This window comes from Varanus komodoensis, unplaced genomic scaffold (assembly GCF_004798865.1).
Source record: "Varanus komodoensis strain SLA01 unplaced genomic scaffold, ASM479886v1 scaffold28, whole genome shotgun sequence".
Taxonomy (NCBI): domain Eukaryota; kingdom Metazoa; phylum Chordata; class Lepidosauria; order Squamata; family Varanidae; genus Varanus; species Varanus komodoensis.
In genome coordinates, this window is record NW_025335727.1 from 3,797,953 (window position 1) to 3,815,358 (window position 17,406).

At 43.9% G+C, this 17,406-nt stretch overlaps 1 protein-coding gene across 2 annotated transcripts in view; it reads right to left on the reverse strand.

The window, feature by feature from the left end:
• The window catches only part of USP13 (ubiquitin specific peptidase 13), a 90,769-nt gene that overhangs the window by 5,176 nt on the left and 68,187 nt on the right, over nucleotides 1-17,406 (reverse strand). Inside the window, exons 11-20 of one of the 2 annotated variants that reach the window (XM_044434655.1) lie at nucleotides 17,260-17,385; nucleotides 12,876-13,029; nucleotides 11,948-12,122; nucleotides 11,430-11,518; nucleotides 9,655-9,777; nucleotides 8,856-8,882; nucleotides 6,686-6,829; nucleotides 5,809-5,975; nucleotides 3,095-3,257; nucleotides 322-406 (exon numbers count right to left, since the gene is read on the reverse strand). In XM_044434655.1, coding sequence (XP_044290590.1) covers nucleotides 322-406; nucleotides 3,095-3,257; nucleotides 5,809-5,975; nucleotides 6,686-6,829; nucleotides 8,856-8,882; nucleotides 9,655-9,777; nucleotides 11,430-11,518; nucleotides 11,948-12,122; nucleotides 12,876-13,029; nucleotides 17,260-17,385 — 1,253 coding nt within the window. The remainder of the gene's footprint in view (nucleotides 1-321; nucleotides 407-3,094; nucleotides 3,258-5,808; nucleotides 5,976-6,685; nucleotides 6,830-8,855; nucleotides 8,883-9,654; nucleotides 9,778-11,429; nucleotides 11,519-11,947; nucleotides 12,123-12,875; nucleotides 13,030-17,259; nucleotides 17,386-17,406) is intronic. The other variant, XM_044434656.1, reaches the window with a different exon arrangement.

Genomic DNA, 17,406 nt, shown 5'->3' on the forward strand with positions numbered 1-17,406 from the left:
ATGTTGCACCACATCCTGTTGAGATGTGCGGGCTGCTTCTGGCCAAAGGCCAGCATGAACTCCAGTGAACATGAACAGAACTGCCTTGTAGAAAGGAGCACGGCACAGTGGAAACAGCCGAGCGCAAAAGGCAGGAGCATGAAGGGAAGAAAAGACCGTGACAGAAGGTGGCTCCTGACCATTAAAAACGCGGTCCTTGTTGCCAGTCCCGCTCATTTTAAATGAACCTCGTTCCAAGGAATGCGGTTTGGACTAAGACTCACGAACTCTGGCCAACCCATGTGCATCATGTAAAACAGAACAAACATTAATGTCACTCACCTTCCCTCCTTTTTGAGATGACAAACATAATGGCCACTCATTGTAGATGTTCCCATGTGACTGATGAACCCAAAGAGTTCATATCCTGTGCAAGGAGATGCCAGAGATAATAAGGAAGGTTGTAAGAATTGTCTTTACTAAGCCAAATCTAGAAGTCAGATTTGCCTTATACCTTATACTGATTATTCATGTGTCATATTTCCAACCTGTCCTTTCTCCAAGGAGTTCAGAGTGATATAGATTTTAGATGTATATCAGTTTTGCTCCCCCCAACCAAAAAAAACTAGATTCAGGAATAAAACAGACGTTTGTAAAATGGCACAAAATTTGCTTCTACATCGTCACATGCGATAGTGCCACACATTTTTCATCAGACTCACCCCCCACCCCCAGAAGCTGCAACTCAGCATGGCTTCCTGACAGCTATACAACCTGCAAGCACATCGTGAAATACATACATGTGCACTTGTCACAAATGTTCTACTAGCTTTGATGCTATGAAGTGTTTGCCCTGAAGTAATAACATGAAGTGTTTTGATGCTACATATGAAGGCCACATTTGTCACAGTGCTCAGGACACTTAGTTTTTACTGAACTGCTGGCAGGAGATTCTCCAAATACACTTCTATATTCTGCTTATCCACACAGTTCCTTAAAAGCCTTGTGAAAAAAAAAGATGTATGTTACCCAAGAGGTCTCTGTTATATATTCCACCATTCAGCAATCTTAATTGCTGCCTAAGAGCACCATCCTGTGGTTAGTCTTAGAGTGTTCCTACAAAGATCATAGGGAACGTTCCTAATGACCTCAGGGTAAAAACTGCAGTGGTGAGTATCACAGCAAACATGAAAATGAAGGCAAATCCTCAATGTACCCAGGCAGAATCGAGAAATGCTTGCTCTCATAGGCACCTGTATCTGCAGCTGCTTTGTGTCTAGTCAGAACAATGTCCCACCTGGTCCTCTTGCAGGCTCTCTAGAATCTCAGGTAAAATCTGCTTTGCTATGCATTACTTCTGTAATGTGCACAAAAGTTTACCTTCAAGTACTCATTCCACTGGGTGCTGCACCCAGTCCTAATCCTAATCCTATATAACTATCCTAATGTCTGAAAAGGGGCAAAACAACAGCTTCCCCCATGAGGTCCTTTAAGGCACCAACACAGAGTAATACTTTTCTAGATTGCTCTGGGGCAAACCATGTCCTGCTCAAGTGACAACTTCTGGCACTGTCTGCAGAATCCTGAAATCAGTCATGACTGCTCTTCTCTCTTTTGCATTTTCCCTAATGCAGAGTTGCACCTGAGCATGTGTATCCAGACATTTGTGCTGGTCAAAATCCATTTGTTATACCTCTTCTTATACAGCCCTGCTGTGCCAGTTTTCCAGTTGCAAGAAGGCACAGGAGGGACTGAGAAGCGAAGGCCACCTTCTCTCTGAAAATCTAAATGCCAGAATCTATTTGGATAACTACACAAGGGACACATGATGCAGGTTTCTCTTTTTTTAATTAACTTTTAGATTTTCAGGGGAAGAGAGGCCATTGCAGTACTAGCTCTAACATAAGCCATTTTTCAAAGAACATGTTGAATCACTCTCTTAAGACATGGAGATACTACAGATGGAGCATTATTATGTCTTCCACCAGCCTTTGCTCTCCTACCCTTTTCCTTTAGTGTCAAGAGTACAGAAGAGTTCTCTAGTATTCAAAAGCAAATGCACTGGTCTATGGTTTTTTAGCTGGTCATAAGAAGAGCCCTTTTGGAACAGACAAGAGACTTATCTATTTTATTTTCCTGGGCTCCAAGATCACCGCAGACGATCCTGGGGATCCTGGGGAGGAAAGCTACGGCAAATCTGGACAACATACTAAAAAACAGAGACATCACCCTGCCAACAAAAGTGTGTATAGTTGAGGCTATGGTTTTCCCAGTTGCAATGTATGGCTGTGAAAGCTGGACCATAAGGAAGGCTGAGTGCTGAAGGATTGAGGCCTTTGAATTGTGGTGCTGAGGGAGACTCCTGCGAGTCCCTTGGACCGCAAGGCGATCAAACCAATCAGTTCTAGAGATCAACCCTGACTGCTCTTTAGAAGGCCAGATAGTGAAGATGAAACTCAAATACTTTGGCCACCTAATCAGAAGGAAGGACTCCCTGAAGAAGAGCCTAATGCTGAGAACAATAGATGGCAAAAGAAGAAGGGGATGGCAGAGGATGAGGTGGCCAGATGGAGTCACAGAAGCAGTCGGCGTGGGCTTAGGTGGACTCCGGGGGAGGTGGAGGACAGGAAGGCCTGAAGGAATGTTGTCCATGGGGTCGCGATGGGTCGAACATGACTTCGCGACTAACATCAACAACAATATGGCTGCCTGCAATAGTTGCCTACTCTTATTCAAGATGGGACTAATAACCTTCTCTGACAGTTAAAACATATCATATGCAACTCTCCATAGAGTTTGGTCTGCAAGATATAAAAACTGAGTGCAAGGAGGACAGCTTTTTTGTGGCGATGCCATAAGTTCAGAATACCCTCACACGAGGGAGGCCCACCACATGGCTATCAGTTTGTAGCCATGTTCTTTTTTGTTTGCAGTTTTACTGAATTTACTTTGCCAGCAATTGTTTTAAAATTCTTTGGTAACTGAACATTTTATACATAGCTGCATGTCACTTCCACTGCAAGTCAAGAAACAATTCATAAACATAGCAAATATACTGGGGGAAATGAGTAAGATATACACAGCAACTTATGCAGAGAATCCAGCAAAAACATACGTCCAGATCCATCTTTGATCCTGGGCCCTTCTGGATCAGATTCTTCGAGGATGTTGGCGTTCATGTGGTTTTCTATGTCCATGGCATCTGTAAGAGTTTCATTCTCCTCCTCTGCCTCTGGGTGGCTGAAGATCCAATCCAATGCATGTTCCAAGTTATTATTCTGTAAGACAAAGTAGTATACAAAAATAAAACAGCTAAGAGCATCCAGCATCTCTGCCACTATCATGGTTTGCACATCTTTTAATGAGCAGAAAGAGTAAAAACAATGCAGGGAAACATGATTTGATGGTCTAGCTTCTGCTGCTGATGCAGATATTTCCACCATAGCAGAGATGGAAGTCTGATGCTCAGATAAGCCACGGTGGAAAATATTTCAGACAACGGCAAACGGCAACAGGGCATCTGTACTGCATTGCAGCAACGTGGTTGCAAGCGTCCCGTGTCTGCTTGCAGGCCTTTGCCAGGAACATATTCAACAGCTGCCCACACAGTTCAGGCAGCACGTACAAGTGACGCGCCAAGCTAATGATACACTCCCTCACCTGGGCAGGTACCACCATGCACGCTTACCTGTCTGGAGGGCAGGTGTTCCATATTTTGCTATGCTGCCATGGACAACATAAGAATGGGCACTCAGTCACTTGTGGATCAAAAGGACAGAGAGGCACTGGGACACCATGAATGCAAACTAAAGGACTTTTGCATTAGCATTTGGAAGCAACAGCCCACTTCATCCACTTATCATTTATTTGTTATTTCAGATTTTCTTTTTTAACCTACTCTTCATTCTAAGATATCAGACTGCCATACAAGAGACATAAAGGCCACCATGAAAACATAAAACAGCCTAACAATGAGAAGAAATCAGAGGTGTAAAAAGCAGAGCATCCTAAAAGCAAGTCAACACCACACTTTTAAGTGCTTGGGCAAATAGATTTTTATTCTGGTATGGAAAGAAGAGCAGCAGCAACACCGGTTTGTGTCAATGGGGAGGGAGTGTTACGAATATGCGCCGATATTTTGTTTGGACATGGTGTGACTTTAAGCTCTTTCTCTGGGTATGTAATGCTGCCACCAGGAATTTAATTCCAATTTTATTAATTAACCTCTCCCACAGTACTGCTGCCAACCCCCATATGCCCTCATGCAGCAGCTCCACAGAGGCGTGGAGAAGACAGAACCTTGCTTGACTGCACAGCATATGTATCATGGAGCTGAGCAGACCCTGCCCCACACTGCTATTTTCGCAACCACAGTAATTACTCTGCTTCCTCCTTCCATCCCACAGAGCTGTTTCAGCAAAACACCACAGCTGGCAGTATCAAGAGGCATGGAGAGATCAATGAATTGGATCACTCTCTGCCTGTCCTCCTTCCAATGGAGCCCATCCATCATGGGCAATGCAGCTGCTTCAGTGCCAGACCTGGGCCTCGGTTCACTCTGAAACAGGCCCAATTATTCCACTCCATCCAAGCTGAACTGCCACACCCTCTCCAGCCCTCATCTGCACCCAATGAGGCAGATATTTTCATGTGTGTTCCAGGCCCAAATTACTTGAGTGTTAGCATCTATAAGCCTCCCGTTCAGTCCAAAATTTCTCAGACTGCAAGCTTCTGAATTTCCTTCCCTGACACCTCGAACTGAGGATAGCTCATCCCATCAACCTGCCTGCTAGTTCAGTCATGTTCAGCCTTAGCGAGAACAGCTGTAGCCACAGATGAGCCTCCCTGAAAAATGCTTGTCTACCAGCGTGTTGGTGCCCAGTTTACCCTCTGCAGGTCAGAAGAGATTAACTGCTCCGGCTAAGGTCTGAGTTCCATTTAAGAAGCCCAGGGGGCAAGATCAGCAGCCAGCAGGCATGGATTTGTCTTCTGCAGTTCTGCCTACCTGCCACAGAGGGTCAAGCGTGAGACACAAGAGGCTAAGCCAGCACGCCATCTGGATCAGAGATGTACCCAACTGCCTAGATGCCCCCTCACAGCAAACATTCAAGGCTTTGTGTCAGATGGGGATGGGAAGAGGTTCAATGAAGTTTCCCTCCTTCTGGGCTGGAGAATTTCCCTCCAGCTCCACTGCAAACCTCCCACTATGCATGACAGACAGCGCTCCCTGCAAGTGCCTTTTCTCTTCCTCCAAGACCTGAAAATGCAAACTGCACCCTTTGCTATTCCCTAAGGAACCATCTTAGCAAGATTGCAGACCATAATTCTGCAAATCTAGTTTGAAACTGCAAACTAAGAAATATTATTTGAGGGGTAAATCGAGGCACCGTTTTGCCTGTATTTGGTTTTCCATTTTCTATGCCTGCCTCCCCATTCTTCACCACATTGTTCCCCTTTACACACATACTTTCCTTTTTTCCTATGCCCGAAATGTTCTTTTCTCCAAAAACAGCCACCTTCTCCATTTTTAAAGACATTTCCTTGACTCCCAAGAGATCCCTGTTAAGCAATATTCTGTAGCCAACCAACATTTTCTCCTGACCTATACCTATAGCAGAACACAACATCAACTTAATTCTCCACAGCAAAACTAACTCAAGGTCTTTCTTCATCAAATTTACTGCTGCTGACAAAAGGCCCTGCACTGCACTGATTAATGACGTGCATTTATTATACCAGCTTGTGAATGTCATGTCTGAGGGTCTGGAGGTGGAAAATGTCTGTATCTGTGCCATAATCAGGCCCTAAATAATTTGCTGGACAACTCACCGTGGCCCGTAGTGCCTGAAGAGCTATATTCCGCTGGAAGCCCATAGAGGCAATGATGGCAACCATCTCTTCTGGTGGCTGATTGTCCAGCCCAGCAACACCTGGTCCACCTGCCCCAGGAAAAGCAGCTCCCCCGTAACCAGGGATGGCTAATGGCTCTGCAAAATCTAGAACAGAAGTGGCATTTTCAAAACTACGAAAACAGATTGGCTTGGCATTTCTAGCCAGTGCACTTCCTTTTAGGAAATACTGTTCCTCCTATGCACACACCATTAAAAGTGGGAAGTGGCCCTTTATGTAAACAAGCACAGTGTGGCAAATTTGAGCAATGCTGATGGGAAGGAGAATGTAGCAGACTAATGTACTTGCACCAGTCTACGGGCCTCCTGTTGACAGAGATCTGTCTAGTTATCTCTGGTGAACAGAAATGTTGTCTAGGTGATCAGAAGTTTGTGAACTAGAAGGCAGAGCGCTCTCTCTCTCTCTCTCTCTTCCTCTCTCTCTCTCTCTCTCTCTCAGGGAGCAATGAATCACAAATTAGCATGTGAACTAATACATATTTGGGGGAACTGTTGGAGAGAAGCAACAAGAGAGATTTGTTTTGGTTTATCTGGTTAGCCACTGAGAAAAACAGGATGCTGGATTAGATGAGGCCTTTGGTCTGATCTAGCTGGGCTTTTACATTATAGCTGGATTTGCAAGACTGCACACTACTGTGTACATTCCACATCTCTGATAAACCAACTTAGGACTGGGTTGCACAAGAAGTGATGAAGCTGAGGCTTGTTTCTAAATTAAGCAGAAGCATGAGAAGCACAGAACTGCTCTAGCGAGCAGTAAGTTCCTTGTTGCACGCACATCCACTGGAATTACAGACCTGGTTCTTCCATGTGCGCAATGATCCAGTTGAAAGCCACCTCGGCACCCATGTTGCCAGTATAGTAGACAGCTTTTCGGCACGCTTCCAGTGGAAAACCCATCTCGGCTAGCTGCATCACGGAGGATTCATCAATGTCTGGTGCTAAGAGAGGATATTCCAAATGTGAAAGCTGTAAAAGCTTATCCTCCATCAAGGGGCAAGGCCATTTCTGTCTTCTCTGTGCAATTTACATGGAACTGAGAATCTGCATAATGCTAGTACAGATTATTGTAAAAGGTCTGGAGGCAGCATCTATTAGAGACTCAAATTAGAACAAGGTCTAATTTCAAGAGAGAGAGACTGTGCACTTGATAATTCTGTATTCTTTCCTTTGACCACTGCACAAAACAGCACTCTGTATATTGAACTGACATTCAATTTTGCACTGGCTAAAAACAGTGGAAAAACTGGATTTTAACATTAAAAGGAAGATCTGTGCAGATTCTTACAAAGGTTTAGCATTTAGTTAGTGCCAGTGTTGGTCTGAAGAATACCAAAGTGTTTAACAAACATTATTCAGAAAATTCTGGTCCCACATCACTGAAAGGCAGGCTTGACAACAGTTGTTAGCTTCTAGTTGTTCTGAGCTAAGTCCTCTGCCACTCCCCATGCAAGACAAAAAGATGGTAAAAGTAGCTACAGTGTTTTTCTAGATTTGAAGGGGTGTTTACACAACTGACAGGAGGCTAGCAAAGAATCTATCACTCAGGATTAGCAAAAAGGGGAGCTAGTGGCAACAGCCCCAGTCTTTAGATATTCAAGGTCAGACAAGCTTGCAAACAGTATTACTCATAACCCACTTAAGTCTGCAATTATGTTTCTGGACAGAATCTGTCATAGGCACAGCATTCAAAGAACCTCAGCTTTTTAAAAGTTTCTAGTCCTTATGAGCATGAAGCAAGCCTTGAATGTGTGAGCCAAGCAAGATGTTCCTCCTCCCTCCTTCCCTTTTTCTTTTGTGTCATGACTTTTACATTGTAAGTCTAGGGAAAAGGATTATCTTGTGTTTTACAAAATGAAACAAAGGGCAAAATGATGAGAGCTTTCAGTTGAGAGCTTTCAGTACAGCCCTCAAGTACAAGAAGTCCCACTCCCTGGGCATCATCCTTTAGCAATGAAATGCATAACGGTTTTGGACAAACTGGCAAACAGAATACAGAATGAAGACTGGCATGTGGTCACGAGCACAGCAGTATGTCTATGTAGACCAGACACTGCTCCCACGTCTCGTTTACGGGTTCCTGTGGGCAGCTGGCTGGCCACTGTGTGAACAGACTCTGGACGAGAGAGACTCTGTTCCAGTGCAGTTATTTTTTTAGATGAGCTGCCTTTAATGCTCTGTATCTACAAAGATGGAAGCCCCTCCCTCACACAACAGAATTTCATATGCAACAACAGCCTAACATTGATAGCAATTACCCTTGCTACTACAAAGGTGTGCATTCCAAACTGATTTGATCCCAGGACTTGTTTAAAAAAAAGGCAAAGCAGAACTATTCCAAACTACCTGAGTCAGTTCTTTCTATTCTCATCTGACATGACAGACCAGAGGTCAGAAGAGACCAGTGCACAGATAACAGGTCTGCCAATGGCTTTTAGGCCAAAATGGCTAATCAGATCCCCTACATTCCGAGGCATTATGCCTCAGAAAACTAGCTCCTGGGAAGGAAACGGTGAAGAGGGCTGTCACCACCATGCCCTGTTTGTAGGCACTCCAGGACTATTTGGCTGGTGACAATCAGAAACAAAGTACTAGTCTCTTTTTTGCTCCTCTCATGCCAATTAATCTAATATATTGCCCACTGTTGAAATAAAGAAAGATGCCAAAGAAAATAAGCATTAACAGTTTTCAAAACAACTGTGGGAAAGGAAATTATTTCAGTGCTGAAGAGCGATCTCTGATACCTCTCCATACCATTACAAGTCCTTCATATAATCAAATACACACAATGCAATGGTATGTTGGAGGACATATAAAACCACAATACAATTAAAGCCCCCAAAGAAGAGCTTCCATGCATCTCTCTGCAGACATGGCACCACCCTGGATAGCAATAAATTATGCCTCTACAGCAGCCATTTTTAAAAAATCATACATGGTACCAATAAAATGAAAAAAGATACATACGCTCCATGAAATGGTTCATCATGCCATCTGGAAGTTAAGAAAGCAAAGTGAGGGAAGGTGAAGTGAGCCCTGGAATGGCATGAGAGGGGAAGCTGGCCAGTTCTGCATGGGGTGGGAACACTGGGTCCTATTACGGCTATAGGTCTGGGTCTTCCTCACACTTTAGAGGCGCCTGCTTCCTTGAGATCTGGAGGTAGAGTCCTTTGTTTTTGGCTAAACTGCCCAGCTTGCATTACGCACAGTCTACCTTTCTCTGCCCTTTTGCCACTCTACCCCCATTGCAGCTGGTCTCCTGGGGAGCTAGATGCCCCACACATGTATCCCCTCTGAATCAGGTCACATCTCAGTCCTGACGATTCCTCTTTGTGGCACAGCAGGGCTACTACACTGTCCCTGTGGAAGCAGTCTTCCTGACCCACGGCTCCCCTTCCCTCTCGCCAGCTCCTTCTCTTACTGCCAGGCTGCCTCGGCAGAGTTCAGTTACCACCCCTGCCCCAGTGGCCCACAGAACATGCCAAACACCCCACAAAGCAAGCTTGGCAAATGAATCTATCTGTGGATACCAGAGAATCAGGTCTAGCTCCCGCTCCAGGCCAACTCTGTTATGGACCAACAAACCCCTTGTGCAATGGTTTCTGTGCAAAGGACATGCCATGGATATGTGGAAGCTGATCATCCAAGAAGATGCTCCATGCCAATGAGCACAGAGCAACAGTGAGAAAGGAAAAAAGGAAGATCAACTAACAGTTGTGGTGGAGAATGGCGGGGAGGTAGAGATCCTCGTGGTAGCAGGCAATACCTTTGGGGTCATCAGGAATGATAATGGGTGGAGAGATGTCTGGAAGCTCCTCCTCTCCTGGTTGAAGGCCTGTAGCACGGAGGTGACTGATGTCTAGAAGATCTGGCATGTCTATGGAAACATCTGCAAGCACAGCAGGGAAAATAAACCTACTGAAACATAGCAAATGCATTACAGCAGAGGAGGGCCATTTCTGGCCTGCCAAATGTTTTGGCCTAGCATTCCCATCACTCTTGGCTATGCTAGTCAGGGCTGATGGGAGTTCTAGGTTGAAGCATCTGGAAGAGGTCTGCCCCACATTACAGGTACATTAAAGGATGCTTCCATAAACCGTTGCCCACAGCCTGTGCTTTACTGCTAAACAAAAGAAGTTTGGGAAATGCCCTTTCTAGCTTTTGTCTCAGGGGATGCTGGGATTCTCCATGAGAAGAAGAGCAGTAGTGTGCAAACCTTCCTGAAAGGCAGCTTGCACAACTCTAACACTCTTCCCCACAACATATGGGTGCACTGGAGTTTCTGGTTTTTCGAAGAGGGTGTGCCCCTTCATGCGGAATGACAGCAAGGCCTAACAGGCGTGGCTTTACTACAAATCAATGGAGCGCATACCCTACAATTTGTCCCCAAAACCTTGGGCAATGCACAGAGAAGCACGGGTGCCCATGGCAAAAGGGGAATCGGGTGCACTGAATGCCTGGCTCCAACCCCCTTTAAATGCAGGCACCCCTCATTATAGCCCAGCACATACTATGGCTCAAACAGCTTCTCATATGACCAAAGCAATCTTCACATGCTGCCATCAGCATAGTTTATTTAAATAAAGAATACCCAGTTTGTGCTTTCTTAATTTTACATCTATGGCAACGAGCAGCGGTTTCCAGCAAGGACCACTCCCAGCTGGCTGTAGGGCAGCAAGATATTCACATGTAGTCTGAGTTATGGAGAAATGAAGAGATTTCAAGTGGGAGGGGGTGGATTTATGGCAGGACAAGTCCATAATGACAAGAGGAGAAAGAGATGATAAAAACTCCTCAGAGGAATGGGAAATCTAGGGCTTGTCAGCAATAATGGAAAATTGGTTGGCATGGCATCTTGAGTCACCAGCTTTTATCACTGATGAGCAAACCCTTCACTTATATTGCTGCTGATGCTCAGCATTATCCTAGATGAACACATCAAATTGCTTGACTATCATTACACAGAGGCCAACAGGGTCAGTTTCCTCCCTAATGCCAATGACAAACAAAATTCCTTTACTAGGATGCCAGTGAAAACAGAGTTTTTGGTACTTCCCTTAAAAATCGAGGGGAAGAAGGAGTAAGAAAATACTCACCATAAAATCCCCTGAAAAATAAACCCAAATGCAACAGCAAGGTTAAGAAACACCTACCAGTTTCATACACATTTTACTGTTATGGCCCCCAACCAAGGAATCATGAGAAATGTAAAGGGAACAGGGAGAATTCAGAGAATGTGATCCCACCCCTTCACAATGCTACAATTCCCATGGTTCTCTAAGGGAAAGGGGCAAGTAAACCAGAATTAAAAATAGGTTGATTACTAACACTCCCGAATCCCTAATTTTCTAGGTCACATCTGATTTGCCATTCTCTTCCTCCAAAAGGAAGGGGAAGTTCCCTGGCTGTCTGAGGATCAAGATTCTTTTCAACTAACCCCTACCCACCTAAAAAAAATTATTGGAGTACATCCCCACATAAATAAGCTTACAAAAGGACCCCAAGCAATTCAACACGGAAGAGCATATTCACGCTACATACCAAGTTTTTTGGGTATCCAGTCAAGGCCAAACGTGAACTTCTTTATCTGCATTACAAGGTACTCAGGAAACGAAGCAAAGCGAGAGGTTCTAGAGAAAAAGCAATCTTACGTGAATGAAGCTCAGCTGCTGGAACTCAAGATCAAAAGTGAACATAACCATAGTCCTTTTAAAAGATCCAAAGAACTGTCCCTCTTGGATCAGATGCAGGATCCCTCTAGCCCAGCACTGTTTCCAATACAGGCCAGCAAGTTAACAAAAACTTTTGTTAACAGCCTGGGCAGTATAAAATGAAACAAACAAACAAACAAACAAGAGCTTCTGGAAAGTACACAAGTTGCTTTATAACATAAGACCTTTTCTGTTTATATTGTCAAACTACTCAGGAGGCTGCAGAGGAATACCTTGAGAAGGCCAAGCCCCAACCTGGCCCCTGCTATGACAGATCACATTCAATGCAGTGCGCTGCTCTACTCCCTCAGCCTGTAGGGCCGTGGCTTTGCTCACCCACGTACTCACTTAACGCCAGCAGACTTGGCTTGAAGGGCACTGCTCCAGAAGTCATTCACATTCTCTGGTTCAGAAAAGGCCTGCAGGCAAGCACTAAAAGGGATCCTGGCACGTACAAGCTCTGGAGGGGGTCTCCTGGCCAGTTCTGCTTCTCTCCTCTTCAGCTCGTAAGCAATCAACTCATCTAGCCAGAAGCAGAAGCAACAATGAAGAAACACCATATTTCAAGAAGCAGATTCACGTAAAGAACCAAACCACTTGGAAAATAAGCAAACGAACAACCAAAACAAAACAAAACCCTCACCCAAAGAACTGCTGCCCCTTTAAATGCAGACACCCCACATTATAGCTCAGCACATACTATGGCTCAAACAGCTTCTGATATGACCAAAGCAATCTTCACACCTTAGCATTAATTTGTTATTTTGAAATGCAGGAATTAAAATTAAGGATGGAGCTGCTTATAAATCCATGTTTAGAGTTAACCCTGGTAATAACAATGAACTGGAAATAAGGGGAGGTGATTAACATGATGAAGAGGGGCTACAGCTGCCTCTCCATTCTATCTTGAAGCTGGATTTTATCACAAATTGCTAAGAGTCCGTTGGATTTAAACAAACTGGAAAAGAGGAATTCTTAAATTTTGCAGAAACAAGGGAACACATATCCAGCAGCCAGAGTCTTAAAGTACAACAGTGGTTTTCAGACTGTCTTCCATGGGATACTGTTACTCATCTACCCCTGTAATGCAGACACTCAGGGGAATGCGGGTTCTGTTCAAGTCAGTCAGCTGCAACATGGATGAACTATGTGGACCCCTGAATCCTCTGTGCTACTTTGCGGTTCCACGGCATATGAGGTCTGACTCTAAGGAATTTAACCCAGAATTTTATTTGAATACTATGACCACCGAGTGCCATCTCTGTGCCTGCCCTACCTTTGTTCGTTGCAGCTTCCATCGCCACAGGTAACTGCATGAGATAGTCCACCCTCTGCGTGTATCGGACCTTCCTAGATTGGCAGCACTGTGTACGCTCTTCCACCAAGAATCGGAAGACATCACTTGGGTTTTCTGAACCAATACGGTTCCTCTGGAGGGAGAGATCAGTTCCAACAACTTGGGAAATCGTGGCAACACAGGAAGCCCTAAACCATGGGGAAAGACCCCAGGCGGTATCTGCGTGAAGTTCGGAGAGGGGTGATGCCTGCTTGGGGAGGAGCTGCAAGGAAGGAGCCATGCTAAAGCAGGTCCTACACCACTGAGCTAACAAGAAGAAAGGGGCCTTAACGAGCCAGGCAATTAAAGAAAGGCCCTCTCCAATACCTTTTTATTTAAACGTCATTTTAATTGTTCGCTTATTTATTGATTTTATATCTTTGGCCAGGACGTCTCCAATTATTTTTATTTATTTATTTTTATTTATTAAAACATTTTTATGCCGCCCCATTCGCCGAAGCCTCGGGGCGGCTTACAACAAAAAATTAAAATAACATTTTAAAATATATACAGTAAAATACAAATATATAATATAAACCATACAATATAAAACAAGCCGCCCTGGCCAAATAAAATTCAATAATATTAACATTTAAAATACCGCTTAAATAAAAAGGTCTTCGCCTGGCGCCGAAAAACAAATAACGACGGCGCCAGGTGGAATTATATTGTTTTTATATGTTTAATATGTATTTATTTATTGTTGTAAGCCGCCCCAAGGCTTCGGCGAATGGGGCGGCATAGAAGTTTACTAAATAAATAAATAAAAATTCATTGCCATAGCCTTCCCCAACCTGTTCCCCTGTAGATATGCTAGGCAATGAACAGTCAGCATCCTCCGGCAAGCACTGCCACTTCCACATGCACATTAACAGTTGCGTTAAAGACTCACAGTCATCAAGATTGGAACCTGTATTTTCATCCATTCATTCAGTTCTACTTCTCTGCCACCCCATAACCCAATGGTTCTCTGGGTGGCTTATAAATAAAAATTTGCAACACAAAATAAAGTATTTGTGTCCAAAAAAAGCCCTTCACATGGGACACAAGACAGACGAAATAAAACAACTGCCATCCCCAAGGGAAATATGCAGTTCCTCAGCATCCTTTGCTTTCTTTTCAATCCCTTCAATAGTAACATTAGCACTTCAGAGCAGTGCCTGAGTCGCACTGAGCACCAACACATCAACACTTCCACAAAACATGACCATAAATAAACTTTATGCATATACTTGGATAGAAGTTAAGCACTTGAAGCCTCGTTGATTTCAACTGGATAATTACACAGTGCTTAAGTTTCCCATACTGGAAAGAACAGTAAAAAGGCTTTAAATGGGCTGGAGTCCTGCCCTGTATTCACAGCATGTTTATATAAGAATGTTACATCTTGTAAACAGCCACTTTACTTTCAACATCAGAGGCTCTCTGTGTGTATGAATGATTGCAAGAGACCGAGGTGTATTATTTATTTAAAACATTTGTATGCCACCCAGTTGAGCCACAGCACCTCTGGGTGGCTCGCAATAATGAACTCAAGTGGATTTGAATTTCTGGAAATGCAAACATTTTGTCCCGACATTTGCTCCTAATTAAAAGGACACACAACTTGTTGGTCGGTGTGTAGGCAGATCAGTTTTTAACTTCACACACAGTAAGGGGAAGGGGGTTGGATATTACTCCAGTTACTGCCATGATCAACTGCAGTTTTGAAAAATCTGCAGTTTTGAAAAATCCTGTTATTATGCATTCCTAACCGTTAAGAATTTACAAAGCTCATTTCTGAAAAAGGAAAATGCAGGGGAGCAAAATACAGAGGGGCAGAGAAGATAAGCAGCCTTATGGACCTACACATTCATAGAAGGCATGCTGCCCAGTCTAGTTAAAATTAGAGCATTTCAGGATGCAGGCCACTGGGTGCTCCCCGCATCAGTCGCCTCCTGTCTTTTTTGCACACCCAGTCTAGTCCAAAGAGGATATATACCAAATCTTTGCTTTTTTCTTGCAATGTGCAGATTAGTTCTCTCACTGCTTTTGGACACCAACTTCCAGCAGAGACTACTTGTGTTGACAGGCAACCTGGCTCTGAAATTGGGTGACAGGACCTCTTTGGTGTGATGCCTCCAACTGCAAACATTTCAGCTACCCAAAGTAGAACAAAATGTAGTATTTTGCCTCTTCTCAGTGCAAAATAGAAAGTGGAGGGGCCAAGACACGAGGGAAAAGAATCATACAGATGAATGGTCTGTTTAAAGATCCCTACATGGAAGGATACTCAGAAGAAGGATGGGTTGCTATTGTTTTTTAAAGGTGAAGGTGATGAAGTTGCTCTCAAGTTTTAATGATTATCAAATCAGGTGGAGAACGCCAAATACATCAATGTCAGTGTCACATGGGCATGTGCTTACACTTCATCTCAGTAAAATAGCATCATTTATGAAAGATGAAAAGAAGGGGGTTAGAGATCTTTCCTTATAAGGAGAGGCTAAGGTGGAGATTTTATGAGGAATACCTTAGAGATTTATAACATTATGCAAGATATGGAAGAGGAAAAAATGTGACATTTTGTCTTCTCATAAGAATATGAAAGCAGGCATGCCAGATGCCAAATCAAAGGCCTGTCTGGTCCAGTATCCAGTTACCCACAGTGGCCAAACAGATGCTTTGCAACTCCTGCAAGCTGTATATGAATGTAATAGCATCCTCCTGCCTGAGTGGTTGGATCATGGCACCTGATAACTCAGAGGCATGTAGTACTAGAACTCGAGAGTCATCCAATAGTGACCTCAATAACTGCTTTTGGAGGGCGACATGAAGCAGCACACTTTGACTAATGGTGGGTGGAGCCAGGAGACTTCTGGATTTCACTGAGCCTTGCCCACTTCCTGTCTCCCCAGCCCAGCCCAGCCCAGCCCACAATGTAAGTATTGACTGCCACCAGATTTAGGACAGATGAAAAGCAACTACCGTTTTGCACAAAACAAGAACTTATGAAATTTGTTTCCACAAGATGTGGTCGTGTTTATTAGCTTAGACAGGTTTAAAAGGTAGATTAACCAAATTCCTGGAGGAGGAATTCTTCCTGCAGCTACTAACCAAGACTACAAAATGTAGCATCCAGGCTCAGAGCGTTAGGCAGTGGAGAGGGCTGCTATGTTTATTCTGCACTTGTGACTTTTCTGGAGGCAACTGCTGAAAGCTGGGCTGCTTAGATCCATTCATACTCTTATTATAAAAACTCTGCTGAACTTATTAGGACTCAGGAACATAACTGACCCAAAGAAGGCACTGAGATGGGCTAGGAATAGGCTCACGTTTTCTATGCCAACTTCCATCCCTCTATAAAGCAGGAACACTTAATATTTTAAGAGCAACCCATTAGCTAGTTTTGTGAATGAACAACTCTGGGACCACAGAGAGCAGATACTTAGATCTTTTGCCTGTGATGATCTTAGCCTTTGGTATCCATAACTATGATATATCTTCATACTACTGGATGCTTGCATGTCTCAGCTGGCAGTGCAGGCTCCAGGTTTTGGAGGAACTTTGGGGGTAAGGCTTGAAAACCTTTCTTAATGGGATCCCTCCCTGTTCACTGCCGCTGTCACCAGATGCTGCTTCTCTCATCTCTGCTACCATGTGCTTGTTTGACAAGCAGAGAGGCAGTGAGGAGGCAGGCCTGTGGCACCTGCTGGTCAGCCTTCTCACCTCCACCATTGTCAGGGTCAGAGTGGGAGGCCAGTAAATAAGAAGGCTGCTATGGTGGAAGAGAAGCAAGTCCAGGAGGCCTCCTGCTAGGATGCGGGCTCTGAGCAAGCGCCCAGGCACATTGACTGAGTACCACTGCTAGTTATTTTGAAGTATTATGCACTACATGCACGATTTGCCATCAAAGTCCATGCAACACGCCTTATTAAATAAGCAATCTCCTTCATCAATATGGAAAATTCAGTTATCAGACTCTTGCATTGATTTTCGTTCAATTTAGGCCATGACATTATAAAGGTAAAATATGATGATGCACTCAAGACTGTTCATCCAATTGATTTCTTCTTTTAAAAATGGATTGATTTAGTTAAGTTGGTCACTTGAAATGAGTCCAGCTAAATCGGCAGTGTTTTCTTGGTAAGGCTTAAAAGGTTTTTTCCTTTTCCTCTGTCTCCCCTGCTTCCAAATTTTCATTATAAGCCTGAAGAGTCAACGACACATCTTTCTTACTTAGGTACAACTGTAAAGGAATTGTTGAAACTACACTGACATGCAAAGAAAAGAATGGCAAACTTCTGCTTGTTTCCTAATGTAAAAGAAGGCAGAATGCTCTGCTCACCTCTATTAAGTTTATAAGGTGCAAGAAGAACTCTTGTGCATCTTGTTGCCGATTGGAGGAGAATTCAGGGTGCCCTTTGCTGACAAAGGCTTTGAACATGCGAGGAGAAATACCATTGTGCTGCGGCTAAAGACAGAAGCGAGAAGA